This window comes from Solanum stenotomum, chromosome 7 (genome assembly GCF_019186545.1).
Source record: "Solanum stenotomum isolate F172 chromosome 7, ASM1918654v1, whole genome shotgun sequence".
Classification (NCBI taxonomy): Eukaryota; Viridiplantae; Streptophyta; class Magnoliopsida; order Solanales; family Solanaceae; genus Solanum; species Solanum stenotomum.
In genome coordinates, this window is record NC_064288.1 from 41,061,016 (window position 1) to 41,084,753 (window position 23,738).

The 23,738-nt window shown below is 34.6% G+C and overlaps 1 protein-coding gene across 2 annotated transcripts; it reads right to left on the minus strand.

The window, feature by feature from the left end:
* Positions 1–1,542: 1,542 nt before the first annotated feature.
* Positions 1,543–15,802, minus strand: LOC125870448 (serine/threonine-protein kinase STY13). 2 transcript variants are annotated; one of them, XM_049550886.1, is made up of 6 exons: positions 14,987–15,802; positions 14,325–14,457; positions 13,867–14,062; positions 12,973–13,097; positions 9,001–9,159; positions 1,543–2,227 (listed from the first exon to the last, which is right to left on the minus strand). In XM_049550886.1, the coding sequence occupies exons 1-6, from the start codon at positions 15,238–15,240 to the stop codon at positions 1,937–1,939; spliced, it is 1,158 nt and encodes a 385-aa protein (XP_049406843.1). In that variant the 5' UTR covers positions 15,241–15,802; the 3' UTR covers positions 1,543–1,936. The 2 variants fall into 2 exon arrangements, with proteins under 2 accessions (XP_049406843.1, XP_049406844.1); XM_049550887.1 differs by having other exon boundaries at positions 15,692–15,713.
* Between the last annotated feature and the right edge of the window lie 7,936 nt (positions 15,803–23,738).

A 23,738-nucleotide genomic window follows, 5' to 3' on the forward strand; every position in this document is an offset into this window, starting at 1 on the left:
GATATAATGCATTCTTAAAATTTCCATAATTTATATAAATAAAAGAGAGAAAATGACATAAATAATCCTTTAACTATTGGAATAGGTCTAAAATGGTCCCTTAACTATACACTTAATGGATTTAGTCCTTTACCTATTCAAAAACTTATCAATTTTGATCCCTTAACTATAAACTTACCGATTTTAATCCTTTAAGTATTCAAAAACTTATCAGGTCTGGTCTTTGTCCCTTTTTTAAATACAAATAGCTTAGGTTTATATTAACGGAATTCATGCCTCGAGAAATTAAATACTTTAGCAATTTTTCTGTTGTTTCTCTCTCTCCGCTATTTTTTCTTCTAATTAACCTTATGCGAAGAACCTTAACCTCAACAATTTAAAATAAAATTCACGAAGAAAGAAAATATAAGTCATAATTTTATCCAATAGAGGATAAAATGAAGCATATTATTGCTACTAATGACTTGAATATGCTAAACTTTACTATAAAAAGAAAAAAATTATTACCCGTTAAATCCAAAGTTTGTACTCCAACGACTTCATTGAACGGAATTTGTTTAATTTTTCATAAATTGAAATTTATAAAATGGTAGATTTGCAACTTTTTTTTTTTTAAATAGATCAATTTTATTATTCTATTCATTTTATTTTACGTAAAAAATTTTAAGTAAATTAAATAAAATCCGCACTGATTAGCATATTCAAGTCATTAACAACAATTATATGTTTAATTTTATCCTCCATTGACTAAAATTAAGACTCATATCTTATTTCCTCATTAATTTTATTTTGAATCGTTGACGTTATTGTTCTTTTCATAAGAGTAGTTTGAAGAAAAAAGGACGGGGATAGAAAAACAACTTAAAAATGGGTTAAAGATTTAATTTCACGAAGATTTCTGTTAATATAAACATAAGCTATTTGTATTTAAAAAATGGACAAAGACCAAACTTGATAAGTTTTTTAATACTTAAAGGACTAAAATCGGTAAGTTTATAGTTAAGGGATAAAAACCGGTAAGTGTATAGTTAAGGGACCAAAGCTGATAAATTTATGAATAGTAAAAGACTAAATACGTTAAGTGTATAATTAAGGGATTATTTTAGACCTACTCCTATAGTTAAGGGACTATTTATGTCATTTTCTCAAATAAAAGAAATCAAAACCTCAACTAAACTCTGATAAAAGAAATCAAAACATCAACAATATAATGCATTTTCTTAATATTTTTTCTGTACTCCCTATTACGCATTTAAGCGAATATGGATGCAGAAAAAATGTTTTAACGGTTCAAATTGGCTTATTTCAAGTGTTTTTAAGCTGAAATAACTTTTAAACACGTATTTTTATGCGAAAATAACTAAAATAAGTCAAAAGTCATAAGTTAGAAAACCTAACTTATGACTTTTATCTTAAACCCATCCAAACAGGCTCTAAAGAATCTCTTTCGAGTCGTTCAGGAACAATAATGAGTTTCTCTTGAACATGGAGGAAGACCCAACAAAGAACAGAATTGTATAGTATGAAAACAACAGAAAAGCATTCATTCAAACATCAAAGGGCCTGTCAAGATATTACTTCAGAATAGGAGTTGCAACATATATTATTCAAATTAGAGCTACAGATGAATAGCATTCTGAAGAGCAACATATATTGTTAGAAACATCTGTCAGGAAGCAGCCATCATCATCCTGATACCAAGTGATAATGCGAAAGAACAGTGTTACTATACGGCCTACGCTACAGAGGTTCCCATAAAAATGAGAGGATTGGCTATGAACAAGAGAGTACTTTTAACGAACTTCCTTTACAATGACATTAACTAATGTTTTCTTCCTTTGTTTTGTTTATTGGTTAGTCCACTAACATTGTTTCTGTTCAACACTTCTTATCCCTGTCACTGAGCTGGAACAGCGAGTGTCGAAAATTTGCCGCCTTACTGTGAGTTCTTAGCCTTCTTTGCAGCAAAAAGTTGGCGAAGGAAAGCAAATTTTCCCTTTGCTCGTGCAGAAAACTCAACGATAGTACCATTGCTGGCAACCGTTTGCTCCACAGGTTCTGTTGCTGGTACAGATGATGAGGGTGGTGGAAGTGTGAAAAGGTATGCAGTAAGCATCCGGATTATCTGGCTGAAGCTTGGTCGCATGTTAGGGTCTTCCACCCAACATGATTGTATGATAAATGCCAAGTCAGGAGAAATATCTTCTGGAAGACTAGGTCTCTCTTGCTGCATTTCCAGTTCATAAACCAATTTAATACATATAGCAACAAGAAGACCATGTGTTAACTCAGAAGAACTCCAGAAAAAAAACGATCAGTATCTCATGGAAAAAGTTAAAAGGCAAATGATAGTTTAGCTTACACTCTTCAGAGTTAAATATTAAAACTGCACCATCACTATAAAAAAACAAAGGGAATTATCACATCCCATCTAAGAGCACAATTTTACTTCAGTTACCCTCATATACACCTAAATGTAATGCATGGATATCAACGAATGTTGACAATGACTTTTGCAACAAGAGTTATGAAACCTAATTAATCAAGAGAAAGAATCGCCTGAAGCAGACATGATCTTGATCATCATACAAATGTAACTAGACAACTACGCACACCATGTGGTAGAATTTAAATTAAAATCTGTTACATGCCTAAACCAAGGGTTTTCGGGCATTTGAGGACATTCCTGATGAATTTAGTTCTCCATCGGAATTTGCTTGTCTAATTTGACTTGGAATGATTATCAAGAGAAGCGTCAGAAACACGGCCCGTATAATATTTGCATCATAGAAAAATAGGCAATTGTATTGTTATGAGAACAAACGAGCCCCTAAAAGAATTTGTGATTCTAACAAGGGAAGCGGACAATTTTGATGCAACTCAAAAAGAAAAGTAGAAATTTATCGGGATAATTGAGGCTAAAGACTCGCTTAAAGCATGTTTAAACCCTGAATCTTGGTGAAGCCCAGGTGATGTGCTTTGCCTCACTAGTCGGTGCTTCAATGAGTGAAACAAGGTCCAAAGGTGAGTGCATCTTCGCTAATGGACTTTGTCTTTAAGAGCACAACACTAGACAATGGATATACTTGACAAAGTGAATACATTTGTTGTTAGGTAAACGGCATGACTGAACTTCTAGTGATTAGGAATAAGAAACTAATAATACAAGAAATCTAGCTTAAAAATCCAAAAATATAAGGGTGTGTTTGGTATTTTCCAATTTTCTCATATTTGATTGATCAAAAAATGAGGAAAATGACTTTCCTAATGGAAGTAGGGAAAACAAGTTTCCAAAAATAACTTCCAAGTTTATTGTCTCCACCCCCCACCCAACGTCCTCAACCCCCATCTCTTGACAATTCCACCCCCTTCCACCCCCACCCCATGCTCACACATAAATGCTCTTGGGATAGTATTTTTTTTACTTACCAAAAACTAGAAAATGTAAGAAACTCACTTATTTTCCAATTAAATAATTTCTAGGAAAATATTTTCCTTCATACCAAACACACCCAAACTACATCCTTTCATCTAATCAAAAACTTTAAAGTCATTGAACTTGATTAACATGGTATAACCTGCACACACTCACATATATATCTATCTTAATTATAGCTTTTCATTTCTTATCCCAAATAATTAGTGTGTGATTATAGTTACATTTTTTTTGCATTACCTTTCTACTTCTTATTTTTCCTTTCATTGGTGTTTTTCTTCGCTTAAGTCCATGCATTACTCCTGTTTTGAGTTTAAAGCCACAATAGATGGATAGTTTTTGCATTTTTTGCTTTTGAGTATTCTGGTCGGATGGGAGTAGCAAAAAGATTGAACCTTCTTAGGAGTTGTTAGCAAAGAGGATCTGGTAACATTTATGTCTCAATGCCATTAAGTATATCTTTATTAACGTTGAGAGTTAAAGACATAATATAATTAAGTAATCAAAAATGTGCTCTCAAGTATTTAAACTTTTGGATGAGATGGTCATGCATTTAAACATAATACTAGAGCAGGCAAGAAGTTCTGGGTACAAATCTCACCGCCACCACCTAGCAAGAAAAATACTCCATGAGTTTGGTTAAAAAAAATTAGGCTCACATGTGAAGAGGCGTGTTGAGACAATATAATTCAGTAATTAAAAGTGTGTTCTTCCTAACCGCTTAAGCTTTTAAATGAGATGGTCACATCCTCCAACACTTAGTACCCTTTAGTTTGAGGTGGTAAAATGTTCTTTGATGTTGGCATACAGAAATGCTACTTGTCATGCCACCATTTATTAGACCACCTAGTACTTGAGAAGTTTGTAAGGATATAGCTGCAAGCAAAAAAGGTCAAGTTGTGAAAAGTCGAGTGTGGCTCACTTATCATGTGTAATCTTATCAGAATCAAAACCTTGAAGACCTACCCTGTGCAGCTTGAGTGCCTATTGAACTTCAACTAATTTAGGTTCTGTACATCTCTATTTTCATGTGATATGATTTGTTATCTTGACCCTTTTATACACATAAGCGCTGCAGAACAATGATACCTATTACACTTACTTTCAGATCCTCTCGTATCTGGTCTCTCACTCATCAAAGCAATCACCTTTCATAGGATCAAACTCTTTCTTTCTCCAAACTCAATTTTGTAAAAGGCCTGGACTAATTAAATCAGTCTCATCACCACCCTATTGTTTCATCTCCTAGCCCCACTAAAAAGACTAATAAAAACAACCATCAATTAACTATTTCTCAATACTAAATTTGTTGAATAAGCTATATGAATCCTCTGTAAATCCCATCCCCGAGCTTTTGGTCTCGTGGTATGAGCACCAGTGGCGGAGCCAGAATTTTCGATAAGGAGGTTCAAAATCTGAAGAAATAGACACACGAAGTAGCCGAAGGGGGTTCGACATCTACTATATATACCTAAAAAATTATTTTAACCATGTAAAAATAATATAATTTTCCGTCGAAGGGGGTTCGGATGAACCCCTAAAGATATGGTGGCTCCGCCACTGATGAGCACAGTCTGTGATGTGTGGTTAGGCACATCCTTAAGTTCAAATCTTGTCACTGAGAAAGGTTTGGTATTTGAGTGGGAAGAGGTTGAAGAGATGACCTATTATCCACCAAGTTTCAATCCCTTTACCACTGATTCTCGGAATTTTTCTATTATTAAGAAGATGAATTGATACAACTCCGGGAGAACCACACCCTAAAAGCTAGCTATTGAGGTGCGAGAGCCCAGGGCTATATAAGCCCCACATTAACTCCACATCAAATCAATGTGAGACTTTAGTTTCATACCTTGCAATAGGATCATTACAAACCACCAGCTCCATATCTGTCGTCCTAGACGGCTGTGCGTTAGACCATTTCTATCCCCGGGCCAACACTTCAATACCGGTGTCACCATCCAAGGCGTGGCGGGAACGAATGGGTGGTGGGTGGGTCTGATAACAAGCTACAACCCAACCACACCCCAAAAGCTAGCTATTGAGGTGGGAGAGACCAAGGCTATATAAGCCCTACATCATGAATTCTCTGTAGCCATAACATTTCCAATTATAAGAAAATTAGTCTTTTACAACCGACTAAAGGTTCTCTAGAACTAGAGGATCTCTCCAGCTTCCATTTATCTCTAATTGAACATATAAACCTCTACTTAGACTAAAAATACCCATGGCAGACAAACAGCTGAGATTATAAGAACCAGTGAAGACTCTCGTCACAGCCTCAGTGATACACTCCGATTTAAAGGCACAACATAAGCTTCTTGGCATAAGCAAGCCTGCTTATCTAGTTCTCATATTATCAGCAAGAAGTCAACCAATATATGTTCGGTTGAAGAACACCAAAGGATTTAACAGCAGCAACTTCACGTTGAATTATTGTTTTTCTTCTAGAGAGAAAGTGAGGTACTTTTATTATATATATACCAACAAAGGAACACTGCATTATCGTTAGATGAATTGTTCAAAAACTAGCGAGGGAAATCGTTGATCGCATTTCCTCTAGATTAAATGCAAGTGGTGGGTAAGTGCATTTTTGCTCTCCTTTTGTGGCATTACCTGGGTGAGCTCCCCCATTGCGAAAGGACTTCTTAGTTAGTTGGAGTGGTTGTTACTCCATCAGAAATAGAAAGTTGAAACTCAATTTTAAAATGTTTAAATTAGAATAAATGGTTGGAGAGGAACAGAATCAAAAGATTTTAAGTATCTGACAACCACGGTTGTTAAAAGTAAACAACACAAAAAAGCTCTATGGTCTGTTGGGGCTTCAAGCGCAAAGTGCAAATAAAGCATGCGCTATGATGAAAAAAAGCAGAAAGGGAGAAAAAATATAAAATATATATAGTCAAACACTAATAATAATTATAAGCGTGAATGACTAATATATGAACAAAGAAATTGAAAAAAAAATAGATGGAGGATTTTCCTGGCTTGCATTTGGTGGACAATCTGGAAAGAGAGAAATTCCAGATGTTTTGAAGACATTAGCAGTTTAGTTCAGAGGATTAAGTTGAACTGCTTTAGACTTTTCTTCTTTTGGGTTAACCAGAGATACATAGTAGATACTGGTTCAATGATACACCCTTATTTTTTTGTTAGGCTGAAGAAGCAGTTTTGTCCTTCTTTTTCACTTGTAAATGTGGTTTTAGCACAACCGAAGTGTTGTATTGATAAATATATACAAATTGTTACCTTCTCAAAAAAGAAAAAAAAAATTGAAAAAAAAATACGATAAAGTGGAATATCAATTGGTTAGTGCCGCCTCTTCAGAAGAGGTTCATTGGCAAAGAAAAGTACGTCTTAGAGCATTGATGACAGCACTGAAGCGCACATTAAGCGAAGCGCTCAACACGTTTTGAGCCTTGCTTCGGGGCTTAAGCACACCTTCGACAACACTGCTGATAATGCAATCATTTTTACTTTTGATAACCCAAACATAAAGTTTAGTTTTCAAACTACGAGGATATAGACCCTCCCACGCAACCCCGGTAACACTCTCCACTTAAATACCAAATTGGGTTCAGCAGTCAGGTTTCGTACTCATAATATTCTTTATGGGACTGACTAAAAAGGAAAGTAAGTAATATAAATTGGGACGAAGGGAGTAATATTATTTTTTCTCAGTCCCTTCCAACTTTAAACTTAACTAATGGTTCTAAGACTATGGCAACTAGAGTCGATCAAGTCAATTCTTCACCTTCCTTAACTCTAAACAATGTTCTTTTGCTCCCTGGTTGTCCCTTTAGCCTTCTGTCAATAATTCGTTTGGCTAGAGCATAAATTGTTCCATATCATTCTTTAGTAACATTTTTTCATATAGGACCTCAACACGAGAAGGGTTCAAAAGGGTTATCGATAATACTCACCTGATCTTTGGCTATACCTTATGTCCTCGAAAGTTACTTTCTTTCGAGGTCACCCCAATTTAATATCCTCTTATGCTAAATTTCCAGACATTTTTAGGTCTTACCAATTCCATCTTTTGGGGATCCCACAGTCTATACTTCCACTCCATCTTCCTCAGCTCCACCTCCACCACTTTTGATTTTTTATCGTCGTCTGCACTCCTCATCTAGTCCATTTGACTCACGACTGCCACCAGAGTCCTTGCTTGTTGCGGACTTGTCAACACAAAGTTCTCTCACTGCCACTCGGAAATGTATTATTATACTCGCAATCCTCATCTTATCTATATTTGTTTGAATTGGCATCACTTGTCACCGGCTCATTTTGTCTTTGTATCATCATTATATATGTTTCTATTCCTCAGACGACAAGCGAAACTCTTTCTCATCTAGACTAGCAACAGGATATGATTTGGGAGATGTTTGCCTCACACTCTAGTGGTGGTTTGGAGCTTGTTCCTCTACCTCCAGGAAAGTCTACAATTAGTTATCGTTTGGTATATGCTGTGAAGGTTGGCCCCAGTGAATAAATTGATCGCCTAAAGGCACAACTAGTCCCCAAGGGTTATACACGGTTTTTGATCTTGACAATGGTGATACCTTCTCCCTTATATGGTTATTGTTCGTCATTGGCCTCTCCACCAGTTAGATATTAAAAACATTTTTCTTCATAGGGATCTCGAAGATGAGATATATATGGACCAACTAACAAGCACTTTATGGATTGAAGCAGTCTCCTCAAGCATGGTTCAAAAAATTTAGCATGGTTATTCAAGAATTTGGCATGATCCGAAATGAAGCTGGTCATTTTGGGTTTTATCATCACTTTGATCCAAGTTGTGCATGTATTTGGTGGTTTACACTAATGACATAGTCATCACAGACAATGATGACGAGGGAATTACCAAGTTGAAACATCACCTTTTTCCGCACTTTCAGACTAAGGGTCTTGGTCCATTGAGGTACTTTTGTTGAGGTTGCTAAATCCAAATCAGGTTCGAAGAAGAAAGGAGAAAAATACTATTGAACCGTAATTCTACATTTGTCACTGGAGGTTCCCAAGTCTGATGGCAGTGTTGGTTTTTGCAAACACTGAAGGAAAGAAGATGGCTCAAACAGCAGTTGGTATCGCCAAGTCCCTAGCCAGTAACAAAACAAGTGATATATGTATGCACCAGCTTGAGGAGTGTTATAATCCTTGTGAATATTCTAGAATAAATGTACATATATTATGTAGTTTAATTTACTCCTATTGTAATTAGATATTGACTTCCTTTCCTTTTTAGGACATGTAAACAACCACAATGGCTTGAGGGAATAATCAAGTCGAGTTCTCTTATTTTTCTCTTCCACTTCACATCTATGAATCTAAAAATGAGTTCAGCCTTATCTATATTGTTTTTGCACAAGCCAAAATTGAATAGTAGATCAAGAATTTCCAATCCTCAGGCAAGCCAAGCTCAAGGGTTGGGATTCTCAATGAAGTTGATCCAAAGGGTGGTTGTGTTTACTGTCATAATCAAAATAACAAAGAGCATACTCGATTGTACTGCAATAAATATACTAAGGAAAAGCTTGATGATGACAGAAAACACTTTGTACCTTAAAAGCAGCAGCATAAGCAGCTTGCAAATTCGACATTCCCTCAAATGGCATGCGGTTTGTCAGTAATTCCCACAAGACAATACCAAAACTATAAACATCGACCTTGTTATTATAATGCTTCTTCTCCCCCAGACGCAATGTAACAGTGCTGTACAACTGCAACAACAATTAATTCAGATAATTGGGAAACCTTGAAAATTCAGGATAAAACATAGAAAACGTATTGAAACTGATCCAAGTAAGAACATATTTAAATGAATAAGTACAATGAGAGAAAGGACAAAAGATTTGAACTTGATAAAGGCACTAGTGCACCATCACATCATAAAATATATAGTTAACTCATGAAAGTTCATTGGGGAATTACAGTAGGAATATCACAAAACCAATACACTTTTGAGGGCGCCAAATTACCAAATTAACCAAGAAGGATAGTAGTTTACAAGGGGATTTGGAAAATGATGACAACAACATAGAACAGCCTTAAAGATAGTAAATTGGATAAGAATATCATCATGCCAAAGTACACAGTCCATTGTGACCTTCGAAAGTTAAAAAGGAAACAGTTCAAGGCCTGCTTCAGATCAAGATCATAATATTGTGATTCAGAAATCAGAAGAACAGAAGAGAAATTAAAAATTACACAGATTTTCTTTTAAAGTTTTCTTTGGATAACCGAAAAATTCCTGGGAAACAATGACACAAATTTCGTAGCTCGGTGAATAATGGACAACCCTCCTCACCCGTCCCCACTTAAATATCATGCTTTTGTATGTAGCAGGTTTCAAATCAGGCACTTTGCTCTTCCCACAATCAAATCCCTGGGGGCATAAATTTCCTTTTTAATACTACCTCCGTCCACTTTTAACCTTTTTTAGAGTCAAACAATAATAACTTCAACTAACATTTTACGATATATTTTTTCAACATATTGATATGTAAAAATTGGAATTTATAGTACTTTTCGTGCAGTTTTTAAATATCTAATTTTTTTGTTTAAAATATCAAATTAATGTAATCTAATTTAACTTTGAAAATTAGTTAAATTGCCTTTTGAAAAGCGCAACATGACAATTAAAAGTGGACAGAGGGAGTATAAGTTAAGGAAACTCCTTTTGCATGCTACAATTTCTAGAGGTGGGTAAATAGGATGTAAATTTGGTTTTCAAATCATGACATTTTGTTATCACTCCTTAGTCATCCAATAGTTACAGCACTTCTTTTTAGTAGTAGTTATTTTCCTGTAATAGTGCAGTTTTTCATTTCAGTAATGTTAGGAAGTCATGTCCTAGTTTCTAGGGGTAGTTATCTTATAAGTGTTGTATTTAAACCATCTGTTTGTCTCATGAAAGAGAAGCAGAAAAGTAATTTCAGTTTTTGAGTACTTTAACTCAAGAGATTGCAGGTTCTCTCTTAATGAACCAGCACCATAGATCGTAGAAAGAAAACTCCAAATTTTAACTTGCAACGTTCCATAACTAGATCCATAACAGGGGATCATAACAACTTGGTATCAGAGACGGGAATTATGAGAGACCAAATTCAACATCAACTCACACAATTGGTGAACTTATTCCAAGAAGAACGTGCAGCCAATTTGGCTAGACAGGAAGCATAAATGCTCATTTGGATGCACTCGCAAAGGATTTAGAGAATTCTAAGGTCGATTCTGATTCAAGTGAAAATACAAGACAAATTCGCAGTTGGAAGGGAATAAATAAAGTGGCAGGAGAGTCAGGATCAGAAGTAGGAGGAAGTTTCATCATTCCTCGACATACAAAGTTGGATTTCCCACGATTTAATGGCCAAGAGGACCCTTTGGGATGGTTGAACAGATGTGAACACTTCTTTCGACACCAACAAACTCTATAAGAAGAAAAGGTTGGACTTGCTTCTTTTCATTTAGAAGGCAACTCACAACTTTGGTTTCTTCAACTAAAGATAGATATGCCTCAACCATCTTGGGATGAATTCAAACGTCAATGTAACCTTCACTTCGGGCCACCAATTAGAAGTCAGAAATTGGGAGAATTGGCTAAATTATGTTGGATCGGGTCTATGGCAAATTACCAAGAAAAGTTTGAGCAGTTAATTTCGCAGGCTGGTACACTCACTCAGTCGCAACAAATTAAACTTTATATATGTGGTCTTACTGATTATATAGCAATTGCTACGAATGAGTTTATCCTGACTTTATGAACGCAAGGAACAACCCATTTGCTCGCAATCGTTAGATGCTTGCAAATCCAAGACAACAGATTTCTCACCTCAACAACATGCCAGATTTGTGAAGAAACTAACCAGATCTGGAATGGAGGAAAGGCGACTTAAGGGACTTTGTTTCAATTGTGATGAACCATTCACCCGAGGTCATCAATGCAAGAAATTATTCTGGATTGACTTTATAGACGATGAGGAAGAGTTTGCTGGAAAGGAGGGAAATACTAATTTCCGCACTTAGCGCTTGAGGACAAGTGCGATTTGAAGGAGGAGAGTTATGTTATCACTCCTTGGTCATCCAATAGTTACAGCAGTAGTTATTTTTTTTAGTAGTAATTATTTTCCTGTGATAGTGCATTTTTCATTCCAGTAATGTTAGGAAGTCATGTCCTAGTTTCTAGGGGTAGTTATCTTATAAGTGTTGTATTAAAACTATTTGTTTGTCACAGGAAAGAGAAGCAGAAAGTTTTTGAGTTTTTTAACTCAAGAGATTGCAAGTTTTCTCTTAACGCACCAACATTACACCATAGGTCGTAGTAGTGTTTTGGACGGCGAGAGGCAACAAAAGGCGACAAGGGCTTGCCTCGCCATGAGGCGAGGCGCTCGCCTTTTTGAATTAAGGCGCCAATTAATACCAAAAAATAAAATTTTTAATTGCACATATAAATATCCAAAATCTTAATAGTAATAACTTATATTAGCAAATATTTAAATTTAAAAACTAATAGTGAACAAAGCACTAAGTGAGTGAACAACCCTGTTCACTACCGCACTGAAAACAGAGCACAATAGTGAGTGAAAAACAGAGTAGTGAAGAAGAAGAAGAAAAGAAGAGAAGAATTAGAAGAGAAGAAGAAGAATAGAAGAACTGAAGAAGAAGAAACATACCTGGCAGCAGTCACGAAGCGGCGAAGGAGCAGTAGTCGCGAAGTCAGTTGAAGAAGAAGGTTGCGAAGTCGGTGTTTGCAAAAAGGAGGCAAACACGAAGAGTTCGCGACTGAGGAGAAGAGGAGGCAATCGCAAATGTGGAATGTTTGCAAAAATACCCCAAAAAAAACCCTAATTTTGGCTTTTAATTATAAATCAAACCTTAAAAAAAAAAAAAAAGGCGACGCCAGCCTTGTCGCAAAAGGTCGCCATTTTCAACTCGCCTCGCCTCGAGGCAAATAGGCGAAAGTGCCTTGCCTTGCCTCGCCTCATCTTATCGCCAAAGGCGAAAGGCGAGCGCCTTTCACAACACTGGGTCGTAGAAAAAGAACTTTAGATTTTATCTTGCAGTGTCCAATAACTAGATCTATAACCAGGGATCATAACACATTTACTGTGTCATATTTCACCTTTAACTTGCAAATAATTCTGATGGGTCACTACTTGAGCATATATTCCTATGCAGCAGGTACATAATCCTATTCAGCATCATAATTCCCAGCCTTTACGAATCTATCAGATGAGAAAATGCAAAGTGTAGTCTTCTCAAGTTCCATTAGTGGAATTATAGTTACTGTCCCTAACCATTTTATCAACCATGTAATTTATATCACCAATAATTTAATCTTTCATACAAAAAGATATTGATAAATTCATATGAAATAATAACAATCAACAACCTTTTTTTTTTTTAAATCTGGTAACAATATAACAACCAACAAATTTCAAAGGGGCATTGATTTACATGCCTAGTGGAGCAAACTACACGGTTCACTCGTGATATTATGGGGTTGATAAACATGTGCTTAAATAGATACAAACCTCAGGTGCCATCCACCGGTATGTCCCAGTTTCTGCTGTCATCATCTCAGTGAGGGTTTCTTCCCTTGCTAACCCAAAATCTGCAAGCTTCACAGACTTCTGATTGGCCGTGAGCAGCAAATTGTCTGCATGAATGACATTTCACATGTGCTCTTTCTTAGACAGGAGAAGATTAAAAAACAATGCACATTAACAAATGAAATAGGGAAGGTAAACAGCGAGTGATGCCAACTTAAGAATATACTCCAAGTTAGCAGCATGAATTGAACCATGCATCAAGGGAAAATATCAACTAAATATGAGTTTGCTATCCTCTGTTGGCTTTACTACATTTGAGATTCTTTTTACAAGAATTAAAAAAAGTGAGATAGCAAGCGATGAAGTGATTGGTGGAGCCAGAAATGTATACCACAATTCACTAATAACTTCTTCTTCAATAGTACTTAGATTACTGACCATAGAAGAGCCAACATAAAATGATAAGATAACCCAGAAAAAAGAACTCTTCCAACTGTAAAATATTGATGGATAAAAGAATATAGTCCAAAAACATAATATTTGGCCTGTTTAACATTTCAATGAATAACTACAGTAACAACAAACCCTCAGGGGTTGGCCTGCTGGCAATTGACTTGAGCCTTGGGGTTTGCTCCCTTTCAAGGTCTCAAGTTCGAAACCCACTAGGTGCAAACAATTTCTGAGGGCCATCGGACTGGGTAAAACCTGAATTAACCGTGGTGCACTTGCGGGAAACTCCTTGCCGAGGGCCTGTGCACCCCCGGGATTAGTCGGGGCTCAAAGAGACTCGGACACCCGGTGCAAATCAAAAAAAAAAAAATAACTACAGTAACAACAAGAAGAAATTCTTCTACAGCTCGGCTAACCAAGTGGTACCAGGTTTTAGATCTCTATGTATAATGCCATTGGCATGTAAACATTCCATGGCCCGAGCAATGTCAAGAGCATAATTTAAGGCCACATGTAGGTCAAGCACGTTTGGTCGAATGCTGACTAAGTACTTCCGAAGAGACATTCCAGGCAGTAGCTCTGAAACTATAACCATCAAAGGATCCTTGCAAGCTCCAATAAACTGCAAACACGAACCATCATGTGAATGGCCCAAGAAATGTAAAAGGTTTAGCACCAGTTACATAATAGGCGAAGCAACATGAGCTAACTACAGAGCCTAAATAACCGTGTATGTGAATATTTACTAGCTAACACCTTACTGACTGCTAAACTTAACAAAAAAAAACTGTTCAAAGGAAGTTAAACACAGCACTTTGAAAAGATAATCAGAATATTAATTTGGAGTTGAAGGAACTTGAAAGGAAAAGAAAAATGATACTTACTTTTACAAGATTCTCATGTTTTACTCTTGACATCATAACAACTTCCCGAACAAAACGGCCTTCAAGTGAAGATCTTTCTTCTGAGGTGTTACCACCATTAAGAACTTTTATTGCAACAATTTGATCACCATACCTGGAGAGACATGAAGCATTTTTCGATAGATGAAAAATGTACAATAAATCAGAGCAGATAACAAAAAACACAAAGGTTTTTTATATCTTCAAGTAGTTCAAATGACAGATATTGTCACGTTTGACTGCTTCACAAGACAAAGGAAAATAGCCACACTAGAAACATCACCAGACGAAAATAATTACTTGCAGTTACAATGTAAGAATCAATGAATATATCAATTTCCAATTGTAAGCCCTTTCCAAATGGCAAGCAAACTCTCATATTACATTTTCTTAATTATATAGTAGTAGCCTAACTAGTAAACCAATGGAACAGTGTCACACTGGCCAATCACCTAAAGCATGATCCACTAGTTACAGTCTTACAACATCACAATTTTAAAGTAGGAAATGAGATGTGGCAGAACACCAGAGATAATCAGCTCTATACTGCTATTGCAACCCTCCGAATCTACAACGAGAAACTGCTATCTGAAATCATTAGCCTAAACAAACATGGGTAACATTACTAGAACGGCGTTACCTACCTTCCTTCATAAACTTTTCCATGAGCTCCCTCGCCAATTTTCGTTCCAATAAAGAGTTGTTTTGGATCCACCAACACTCTCTCATCAATAGATAATTGTGTTGTGGGTACTATTGATCCATTCCGCGAAACACCTTCAACATATTTATGTACACTACCAACAGGATTTTCTTCCTCTTCTCTTTCTCTGCTCTTCTCACTGCAACTCATGGTTTGCGAAATCAAATTATCCCTGAATGCCTCATTCTCAACCATCACACACTTTGAACCAACAAATTACTTGCAAACAACCACTCTTTCCCCAACAATGAAAAGTCAATACTCTATTGACCAAATGGATATTTGATACTAGACTAAACTTCAACCCTCATATGCAAAGCTTCTTCCTTTAACACTAGTTCAATACAACTTTCAAACAACTCAAACCAAATATTGACTCCAAAATTCACTTTGATTCAAAACTTCAACCAACTCTCATCGATCTGAAATTGCAAAAGAAACTCAAGAATCGCCTAAAACCACAACCCCTTTTCTTGATAAAGAAAAAAAGACTCAATTTTTAAACAACCCAAGAACTAGCAGTCTTTAAATACCGTAAAGATTAAACCCCAAAAAAATAAAAATCAAGAATCTTCAAAGAAAGCAACAACAGAGAAACCTATAGTGGTAGCAAAATACTATAAAATTTTCATGCATAGATGAGGACCTAACAAGCAACTTTGAAGACCCCTATAAAGCTTTGAACTTTACTCTTATTATTTTTTTTTTTTGGTTTGTTTTTTGGTCCCTCTTTTGGGGAATGGGGGTTGGGGGTAGTGGGTTAACTTTGTTCTGTACTAGAAACTCTTATCTACAAATACAAATACAATCAAAATGGCGTTCTTGTGAAGAGTGTATTTTCTGGTAATGTAATGAGTGTTGAGAGTGTGGGGTGCGGGGTAGCGGGGTGGGGGTATAAAAGAAAGAAAAGTAGGGATATATGACTATGAATATTAAAAAGAAAGCACGTTTAAAGTGTTACCAAATGAGAATTAGACACGTGGAGAGCACTGAGAATTATATTTCGAATATTATTAGCATGAGACATTAGAGGATTTGGACATTGTTGGTTGAGGTGAGAATGCTTCGAATGCAGCCAAGACACATTTCTTTCTCTTTGACTAATTAATTGGCTTTTGTGATGTGCAAAAATTCTATTCCTTTGATTTGACACCAAGTAATTTTAAGTTTTGTTGTTCTCACTAAATTTTAAACGATTTGAAACCACATTTTCTCTAATTCCAACATTATTATAAAACTCTATATTAACTCAAAGAATCTTGGCAAAAGTTATGATTATATATCATTTAGCATTTGAACTCAACTTTGTTCCAATTGGACACAAAAGAATATGTAAATTTGTCTTTATTAGATACAAGTTACAACAAGTTGAAAACTCATTTAGGAGTCAGATTCAACAAGCGCATGTTGTTAAACATGTATTTGACCAGTTCCCCTTCCATTTCCATAGACAAATACATTTTTCCACTTGAATTATTTTAGATTTGAAAAATCCTAGAGAAATTTTCCTTTAGTTTCCAATTCATTCTCATCATTGTTTGTCCATTCTCACAAGTTTATGTTGTACTTTATCTGTTGTCACTAATTGAAGATTCAACTTGATCTTTGTGAAGTCAATCGACTGCAAATGTTATTGGAGAGTGTATGACTCCAGATGTATTGTTTCGCCCATCAGGTAGTGTCTATGGTTGTAAATTCAAGTTGCAAAATTCTCAATAAAGATAGGTTTTTTTTCCCTTTGGAGGGGGGGACTGTTCCTTTGAAATATTCTACCAGCTTTCGTTGCCATATTTTGGGGTTCTCTTTGAGAGAATCTTATAAATGACTATATTATAACCCGCTTTCACCATTGGAGTGCATTTATCGAAGATGGGATCCCATCGTCCGTTGGAGAAAAACAATTTGTTTTTCATATTTATAAGGATTATTTCTTTGTGATTGAGCTACTTTATTATACTAAGAAATTGGGGTATCTCACTCTGGGAAGATTTTTATTATAGAAATTCAAAAGTTAAGGAACCTCTAGCATTAAGTCGAATTCAAAGCTTTCCTATCGACTATTCATTTCACATAAGTTTATCTGAGGGTCAACTTCAAACGATCATATCTACTAGTATATGAAGAATTAGGTGACCCTTAGCTTATCAAATTAAATATATTTGAGTCTAGTTTCCAAAGCATCTGACCACACATCAATCTGATTTCTGAGTAAAAGGTTATGATCATTTTACTAAATAGTGGTAGAGCAGCTATCCATTTGGACAGGCCTGCGTGGGTCACGTAGCTTGCATGTCCACTTCTAGAATGCGTCCAAAAATGTCCCCAGACCTACGTGGGTCATGTGGGGGCTACGTGGGTCATGTAGATCACCCACGTAGTTGTGCTAAAGTTATAAAACACTATTTTGGAGTTCATTTTTTCATTTCTCTCTTTGGTCGACCCCAACAGCCCCCAAAAAGCTATCTTCTACCCTACTAAGTCTAGGTAAGTATTTTTCATGATCTTACAACATAAACTCATCAATTTGTACAAGATTCTAACATCAAATTTTTTTCCTATCTCTAGTGAAACCAAGAACTCAATTCTAGGGTTCAAGACTTGATTTTTGAGCAAGTCCATCAAAAGTTCGTCCTTCCAAATCAAGGTAAACATACTCTCACAATTATGTAGTTATTATGTATTCTAATCAAGAGTCTACCATAAAAAAACATAGGGTTTTCAAGAAATGAATCCAAGTATTTCAAGAAAGGGTTTCGTGATCATTCTTCATTAAGTTAAGGCTCTTCTTTAAGATTTGTAGAGAATTTAAAGTATGTAAGGCTATCATAGTCAAGAATTTAGTTCTTCTCATGCCCTACATCTACAGTTTCAGTTTGAACGTACTTGTCTTGTGATAACCACAACTTCTTGGTCTCTCTGTCACAGACAATATGAATGCTAAGAATCTGTCTTCCTGGTCCCAAGCCTTTCATAGTAAAAAACTAATTCAACTCTTCCTTAAACTTCTTAATCCTGCAAGCATTATGACCAACAACAAACATGTCATCAACTTAAAGCAAAACGATGATAAATTCACTATCAAAGATCTTTTGCACAAAAACACAATGGTCTGAAAAAATCTTCTTGAAGCCTTAATGACTCATAAAAGAACCAAACTTCATGTGTCATTTCCTAAGAGCTTGTTTTAGACCTTACAAGTTCTTCTTCAACTTGCAAACATAATGCTATTTTCCCTTGACTTCAAAGCTTTTGGCTTCTCCATATACATTTCTTCATCTAAGTCACCGTGTAAAAAATAGTTTTAACATTCATTTGCTCAATCTCTTAATTCAGACTTGCAACCAAGCCTAGAACCACACGAATAGATGACATCTTCACAATTATAGAGAATATCTCATCAAAATCAACTTTCATATTTTTTGGTTAAATCCATTCACAACTAATCCAGTCTTGTACCGTGGAACTAGGTTACTATCTTCATGTTTCACTCTAAAAACTCACCTATTTTTTAAAGCTTTCTATTATTTTTTAAAGCTTTCTATCTTTAGATAGCTTAACCAAATCAAAGGTGTGATTATCATGTAGAGACTTGATTTCATCTTCCATAGCATCAAACCACCTTTATTTTTCTTTACTTTTCATGGCCTCGTCAAGAATCTCAGGTTCTCCCCCATCAGTTAAGAGTACATACTCATTAGGAGAATAACGAGATGACAATATTTTCTCTTTAGTAGATCTTTTGAGGGAACTCTCTGGAGAATCAATAATAGTTGGTTGCTTACCAATTACATCATCTTGTACTGGAGCATTAACATCATATTGGTCATTTTGAATATGATCACCATTTTCATTATCAACTTTATTTTCATCATTTTAAAGATTTTCTTCAGGTGTAATAGTCAAAGGAACTGGATCAACATCAACTAAGCTCTCACTATACTCTGAGAATTGTCTTTCTTAGTTTTGTAAGATCATTAACTATTTGGTCTTCAAAGAACACAACATTGCGACTTCTAACAAGTTTCTTCTCAACTGGATCATAGAAATGATAACCAAAGTCATCTTAACCATAACCATCAAAGATACATTTCCTAGTTTTAACATCCAACTTTGACCTCTCAGCCTTAGGAACATGCATAAAGGCTTTACACCTAAATACTTTAAGATGATCATGATAAGAGACGTTCTTACCAGACCAAACTTTGTTGGGAACATCACTATTCAAAGCAACATTAGGAGATAAATATATAATATAGGTAGCATTATTAAGTGCTTCTGCTCAAAAGGAATCTGACAGCTTAGAATCTAAAAGCAAACACTAACCCTCGCAACTAATGTTTTGTTCATCCTCTTTGCTAAACCATTTAGTTAAGGAGTCTTTGGAGGAGTATTTTGATGCCGAATACCCTACTCTCAGTAATATTTATCAAACGGACCAACATATTCACCATCACTATCTGAGCAGTTGTATTTCAATTTGTTCCATGTTTGTCTCTCAACCAAGGCATGAAAAATTCTTGAACACATCAAGTACTTGATCCCTCGACTTCAAAGAGAATACCTAGAGTTTGCAAGAATGATCATCAATAAAAGTTACAAAGTAAAGTACACCACCATAAGACCTTACTTTAAAAGGACCACACATATCAGAATGTACCAACTCCAGCAAATCAAGATTTCTCGAAGGTGAATGACTATGAAAAGAAACTCTTTTTTGTTTACCGGCTAAGCAATGAATAATTTCTTCAATAATTTTGATTGTTTCACTCCAGAAAAAAAATCTTTTTAGCCAAACTATCCATCCCCTTCTCACTCATAAGACTTACCTTCTATGTCATAACTCTGATAAAGTATCATTCTCCATCAAGTTTACTGAGACTCTAAAATAGAACCCTAAAATGCATACAAGTTAGTTAACTTGTCACCTCGAGCCACAATTATTGAACCTTTAGTAAGCTTCCATTGGCCAACGCCAAAGTTGTTAACATAACCCTTGTCATCAAGGTTTCCTACAAAAATCAAATTCAAGCGAAAATCTGGAGCATGTTTAACATTGTTGAGAACTAGTCTTGAACTATTTTTACTTTTCAAATAAATTATGCAATTTTCAGGTACCTCAACATCATTATCATTACCCATTTTCAACATTCCAAGATTACCTAGAGTGTAAAAAGAAAATAATTTCTTTTTTGGCGTAACATGTGAAGTAGCATCAGAATCCACAAACCAGTTAGACTCATTACAAACAAGATTAATGACATTTTCATCACAAGTAACAAGAAGATCACCCTTAGCAATATTAGCAACACAATTTTCATTATCACCAACTTTCTTCTATTGTCTCATATCTCTCTTGTACCTGTAGCAATATTTCTTAATGTGCCCACTCTTGTGGCAATAGTCACATGTAATATTCTTGTATTTAGACTTTGATATTCTTCTACTTTTATCTAAGTCATTCTTACCTTTGAACTTGCTTTTTTGCTATCTTCATTAACCAAAACATCGAAGTGTGAAACTGAAGAAGATCATCCTTGAGATCTTCTTCTTATCTCTTCATTGAAGACATCACTCTTAGTATATTACATAGTTACAACACCATAAAGAGCAAAATTAGTCAATGAAGCTCGAAGAGTTTCAAAAGTGTCTGGCAGAGTGTTAAGAAGCCGGAGTCTTTGTATTTTTCATCAAACTTTACACCCACTCCGGACAGCTAGTCAAGGACACCATAAAAATAATTTATATGATCTGAAATAAGATTGTCTTCTCTATATCTGATATTCATCAATTGTTTCAGCAGGAATAACTTGTTATTGCTAGTCTTCGAAGCATAAAATGTCTCAAGCTTATCCCATAAACTTCTAGCATGTGTGTCATTCACAATATGATTTCGAACATTATCTTCAATCCATTGTCTGATATAGCCACAAAATTGAAGGTGCTCAAATTCTCAATCTCGTCATTCATAGACTCGAGTTTATTGAAAGCAAAAGTAGGTAAATGTATTTTCTTAACAAATAGAAGATCTTTAATCTTGTCTTTTCAAATATAACTATCATTCAAACATACGATCTTGTTCATATTTGACTCCATCAATCAAATAGATATTCACCAACAACCTAATGCTATGATACCAATTTGTTGGGAAAGACAAGCACAAACAAAGGTGCACGTTATGACAATAGCGGAAAAAAACTCAAATCTAATTTTTTCCTTCTATTTGAACAAAGAGGAGACAAACTAGTTCAAACACAAACATTTTTTTGGGGAAACAAACGTATCACAAAAATAAATACAGCAAGGTAAAATTAAATCAACATAAGAGACATCAAAATTACGTGGAAAACCTCGTCGTTGTGAAGAGTAAAAATCACTGGGAAAAAGCTACACTATAATTAACAAGAGTTACAACAATGTTCTCCAAAATGGACACAAAAGAAGTGTCAAACAATGAGCAACATAACTACAAGATAACACCAAAAACTAGAGAAGTAAAAGGAGCAAAATCACCAAAAGTGCAACTACTGTTCATGAGCTAAAATCTAGAGCTATAGGGCTCAAAATCTGCCTATCTCGGTTCCTAATCAAATACCAAGTTGAAAGGAACAAGTTGTCCAAAAATTAGCTCATTCGGACAAGGAACGAAGCAAGAATCGTGATTTAAAAATGGTTGCTAGGATTGAAAATAGAGTGCGAAAATCTTCACTCTTTTTCTCACTTTTCTCTCTACTAGTTTTTGGACACGTGTATCTCATGTTATTTTTATATATTTGTTAGAAAGACTTAAATTTTATGAAAATATATATGTAAAGAGTAATACAATGCATCAAAAACAAACAAAAATTTATAAAGTGTGACAAGAAACACCAAATGAGGGGCATATTTTATTTTTTAAACTTAATTCCTTTCAAGCAATCAATGTTAAATTTCAAAATTTAACTAGTAGTCAACAAACTTTCAAATAAGTCAGAAATAACTAATTTGAGCCTAAATACATACTTACGACAAATAGAAGTTCATAGAAAAATTAAATTAAAGAAGTCTAATAGAGAGAAAACACAAAAAAATAAATATAACATACATATATTCTTAAGACTTTAATCATCTATATATATATATAATAAGAGAGGTGAAAAGTGTCACATGTCAGCACCACAAATATTCAATAATTTTAAAAATAATTTAATAATCTTTTAAATATGTAACTTAAATTAACCATTTTTTTTTAAAAAAATAGTATCCAACTAAATAATTCCATGTTTCTTCTTATTTCCTAATATTAAAAATTAGTTACTGTTTTTTAAGTGAATTTTAAAACTTCATGTTTTGAAATACAATTTATAAATAAAAGGAAAATTGTTAAATAATGATTAAAAAAAATTAGTAATAATAATTGTAATAACAATAATATTATATAACAATATAGTAATAGTATGAATTTGAATTGCAAATCAGTTAGTTTCACAAAAACTCTTTTTTAATTTGAATTTTAAAATTTCCTGTTTTGAAATACAATTTAAAAATAAATGTAATATTATCAAATAATAATGATAATACTACTACTAATAATATAATATAATAATATAGTAATAATAATAATAATAATTTGGATAACAATAAATTTGACTTGCAATTCAGTTGATGTCAAGAAAATATAGATAACAAAGTACGTGTTTTCCCGGCTCCTCTATTTTAGCAATTAAAATAGGAGTACAAGTTAGATTTTACTCTCTCTTTTTTCACAAAATAAAATATTTATCCGAAATCAATATCTTAATCGGTTAGCTTTTTGAATTTGTAACAAATTGATTTATTAGTTGTATTTGGCGAAATGGTCTAATGGACTCTTATACTTATATGCGTTTGTATTTCGAACCCTCCTACTCAACATTTTGTCAACTAAATCCTTAAACTCGTTAAAACACTATATTTTAAACCCTTTTCTCATCAGATCACCGTGTGTGTAAGCCAACCTCTTACACATGTAATTCCATGACATTTTTCAATGACATGTAAGAAATTAAATATTAAGAAAATAAAAAAATCAAATATTTAACTTTTGTAAATTTTTAAATAGTCATGTTCTTCCATCTTCATATATGCTCACAATTTGAGAACCAAATTCATGTCAAATAGATGAAATTCTTCTTTACTTGACTTGAAATTTCAACTACAAGTTCACTAACACAAATCCAACGAGGCCCATCACAAATTTAAATTAATTTCACAAATTCATAAGCTCTCATTTGTTGTTCTTCAAGCTTTCTCAATCTTATCAATGGAGTTTTCAACTTTTTCAATACCCACCATCACCCTTTATGTTAATGCATATCATACCTCCTCTTTGAATCTAACACAAACAATGGTTTCAACTTTTAAAATAAAACTAAGAATTTAGAAAAATGGGGGCTGAAAAAATAAATTAATGGCGCGGTTTTAATTTGTTGCAAAGAGGATAGTGGGTTGAAGAAGAAACAAAAGAAAAAAAATGTATGAAGGATAATTTCGAAGAAAAAAAATGGGTGTGGTGGGTGATATTGTTGAAGAAAAAGAAAAGAAAGCTTAAGGCTAGGGGTGGGAAGAGTGATGGAGAAGAAGAGAAACTGGGGCGGGGCGGGGTGGGAGAGGGTTAATAAAGAAATAAGTTTTTTAAATAAAAATAATATTTTAAAATAAAATATAGTGTATTTACG